The sequence below is a fragment of the Gracilinanus agilis genome, unplaced genomic scaffold (genome assembly GCF_016433145.1).
Source record: "Gracilinanus agilis isolate LMUSP501 unplaced genomic scaffold, AgileGrace unplaced_scaffold47404, whole genome shotgun sequence".
In the NCBI taxonomy this organism is placed as follows: Eukaryota; Metazoa; Chordata; class Mammalia; order Didelphimorphia; family Didelphidae; genus Gracilinanus; species Gracilinanus agilis.
The window spans coordinates 4,572-7,441 of record NW_025381805.1 but is presented as its reverse complement, the minus strand read 5'-3'; the positions used below and the strand labels follow the sequence as shown (position 1 = coordinate 7,441).

Below are 2,870 nucleotides of genomic sequence, written 5' to 3'. Positions count from 1 at the left end.
ATTATTGTATAGTGATCCAGTGTGGATAGCCTAACTATTATCAGCAATACAGTGATCCAAGATAACTACAAAGGACTCATGATGGAAAAGTCTATCTGTCACCAGAGAAAGAACTGATGGGGTCTGAATACAGATTAAGGCTTTCTGTTTCCCCCTTCATTTTCTTTATGAGTTTTTTAGTGATATATCTTCTTGCATAAAATGATAAATATGGAAAACTTTATTGCATAATAACCTATGTCAAATTGTTTACCATCTCAGGGAAGGGGTAGGGGAGGGAGAAAAGGAGAGAATTTGGAGCTCAAAATGTGAGGAAGCAAGTGTTAAAAATTGCTTCTACATGTAATTGGAAAAAAATAAAATATTACTGAAAAGAAAAAGAACAGTTAAGATATGAAGCTATAGTCATATCTCTTAACTTTTCACAGCCAAATTCCTTGCAAAAGGCATCTATGCTCCTTCCATTATGTCCTCTCCTCTCAATCACTTATTAATACCTTCTGATCTTAACACTCAAATAAAACTATTTTTTCTAAGGTCCTCAAGAATATATTAATTTCTAAATCCCAATGTTTATTCTCTGTCTTCATACTTCTTGATCTCTGTAGTTTTTTTATTTCATTGTTCATCCTCTTCTCCTGGGTACTTTCCTCCATTGCTTACTTGACAATCACTCTTCATTCTCCTCTCTTGTCTCTCACTCTCTTGCCCCTTCTTTCTCTCCCCTCATCTCTATAATTAACTCATGTTTAAATTATCATCTCTGCACATTACTTTCACATCTATATATACAGGCTGGTTCTCTCTTCTGAGCTCTGATATCACATTACCAATTTTCTATTGTGTATCTCCACTTAGATGTCTCACAAGCCTCCCAAATCTTAACATATCTAAATGTGAACTCATTATCTTTCCCATGAATCTATCCCTTTCCCAAATTTACTTGTTTCTGTTGAGGTACCATCATCAATGAATGAATAAAAAGTCTCTGGAAATGATGGAATCAAACTCAGAATATTGTCGTAAGATACAGAAGCTGTTTTAGAGAAAGATTATGAATAACACTGGATTTGGAATCAGGAGAGATTTATTTTCATAGCCTATTTCCAACACTTACCATAGGACCACCGGTCAGTGATTTATTCTTTGTGAACCCAGTTTCTGCATCTACAAAATGGGCATAATAATAACAAAACCATTTTATAGGGTGTTGTGATAATCAGCTGAAATGTTTGCAAAGTGTTTGGCAAACTTGAGAATGCTATATAAATGTTAGCTAGCAGTATCTTCAAAAATCATAAGTTTATAGAGGTAGTATAATATAGCATAATAGACCTAGACTGAACTTTGAAGTCAGAAAGTCCTGAGTCTCAAAGCCTGGCATGGTACCTACTGGTTGTGTTACCCTGGTCAAATTACTTGAATTTGCAGTGCTTTAGACAACTCTCTAAGAAGAAAGATTGATAATCAGTTACCTATCTGAATTGATAGTTTCCTCACTAGGAATTCCCCATACAGATATAATCACAGGTCCAGACTACTGTTAAAAACAACAACAACAATAATAATAAAGGGTTTTTTTTCACCTCAAATCTCAGCCTTTATTTTGGTTACAGATTCACACACATTCAGGGGGCTTAGATCTTGTTGAAAGCAGCGATGTCAACGCTCTGCACATAATCTTCGAACTTGGTGATCTCCTCCTCCAGGATGTCTGTGCCCACCTTGTCATCCTCTACCACACACTGGATCTGCAGCTTCCGAATGCCATAACCTACAGGCACCAGCTTGGAGCCTCCCCAGACCAGGCCATCCAGCTGTATGGAGCGGACACACTCCTCCAACTTTGCCATGTCTGTTTCGTCATCCCAAGGTTTAACATCTAGAAGGATGGAAGACTTGGCAATCAGTCCCGGCTTCTTGGCCTTCTTCTCTGCATACTGCCGAAGTCGCTCCTCCCGAAGCCGGGCTGCTTCCTTGTCTTCTTCCTCATCATCGCTACCAAACAAGTCGATATCATCATCTTCATCATCCTCTGCTGGCTGGGTGGCTGCCTTCTTGGCGGGTGATGTGGGAGGCAGCTCCACCTTCTGCATAGGGGACACATGCTGAGTCTGAGGAGCCAGAGAGCGGTGGGAAGGGGAACATTTCTCCAGGGTACTCAGCCGGCTTTCTAGCTTGGAGATGGTGAGCTGTAGGTATTGAATCACACTCCGAAGGCTTTGGTTCTCTACCTCTAGGTTGGAAATTCTGGTGACCAGCTCACTATGGTCCCCACTGGGGCCACTGGAAGAGCTGGCGGTTGTGCTCTGTCGGGAGGAGACAGGAACAGGACCATTCATCTGCTCGTAGAATTTTCTCTCAGCATCATCATACTTGAATTTGTCGAACCAGATCTTCTCATGCACCAGGAAACTGGTTGCCATCTTCACTCCGTGAGAAGGGAGGAGAGCAGCGACACGTTAGTCCCAAAGCCAATCGGGCGGGAAGCGGCGGGGAAAGGGCAAATAATAAAGTTTTAAAATATATTTTGCAATCAAATATACAGTTTGGAGAAGGGATAGAGCTCAACAATCTATTATATCCTAAGAGCAAATCTACCACACTGTGACATTTTGGGCAGGATTTTAAGTATCTTAAAGGAAGATTAGTAGTACTTTTCTTTCCCAAGTGGCTTGGGGCAGTTGGCTTTTATCTTAAAGACCTTTGCACCCTCCACACTATATAAAAGACTGATATTTCCCTTTCTTCTCTCACTCCATTCACTTGAAAATAACCTGCAAAGCAGCTTCAGGTAGTTAAATCTTGAGCTTTCTGGTGTTAAAGGTGGCAAGACTGACAAGATAAACATAACACTTGCATTTATGAGG

The 2,870-nt window shown here is 40.5% G+C and overlaps 1 protein-coding gene across 1 annotated transcript; it reads right to left on the bottom strand.

The window, feature by feature from the left end:
• Window positions 1-1,575: 1,575 nt before the first annotated feature.
• LOC123255491 (elongation factor 1-delta-like) lies at window positions 1,576-2,488 on the bottom strand. Its single transcript, XM_044684275.1, has one exon. It carries the CDS (start codon window positions 2,424-2,426, stop codon window positions 1,638-1,640), a length of 789 nt encoding a protein of 262 aa, XP_044540210.1. The 5' UTR covers window positions 2,427-2,488; the 3' UTR covers window positions 1,576-1,637.
• Window positions 2,489-2,870: the final 382 nt, after the last annotated feature.

What these genes read in the sequence shown, in the direction of transcription:
- LOC123255491 (XM_044684275.1), bottom strand. Translation starts at nt 2,426, where the DNA reads ATGGCAACCAGTTTCCTGGTGCATGAGAAGATCTGGTTCGACAAATTC.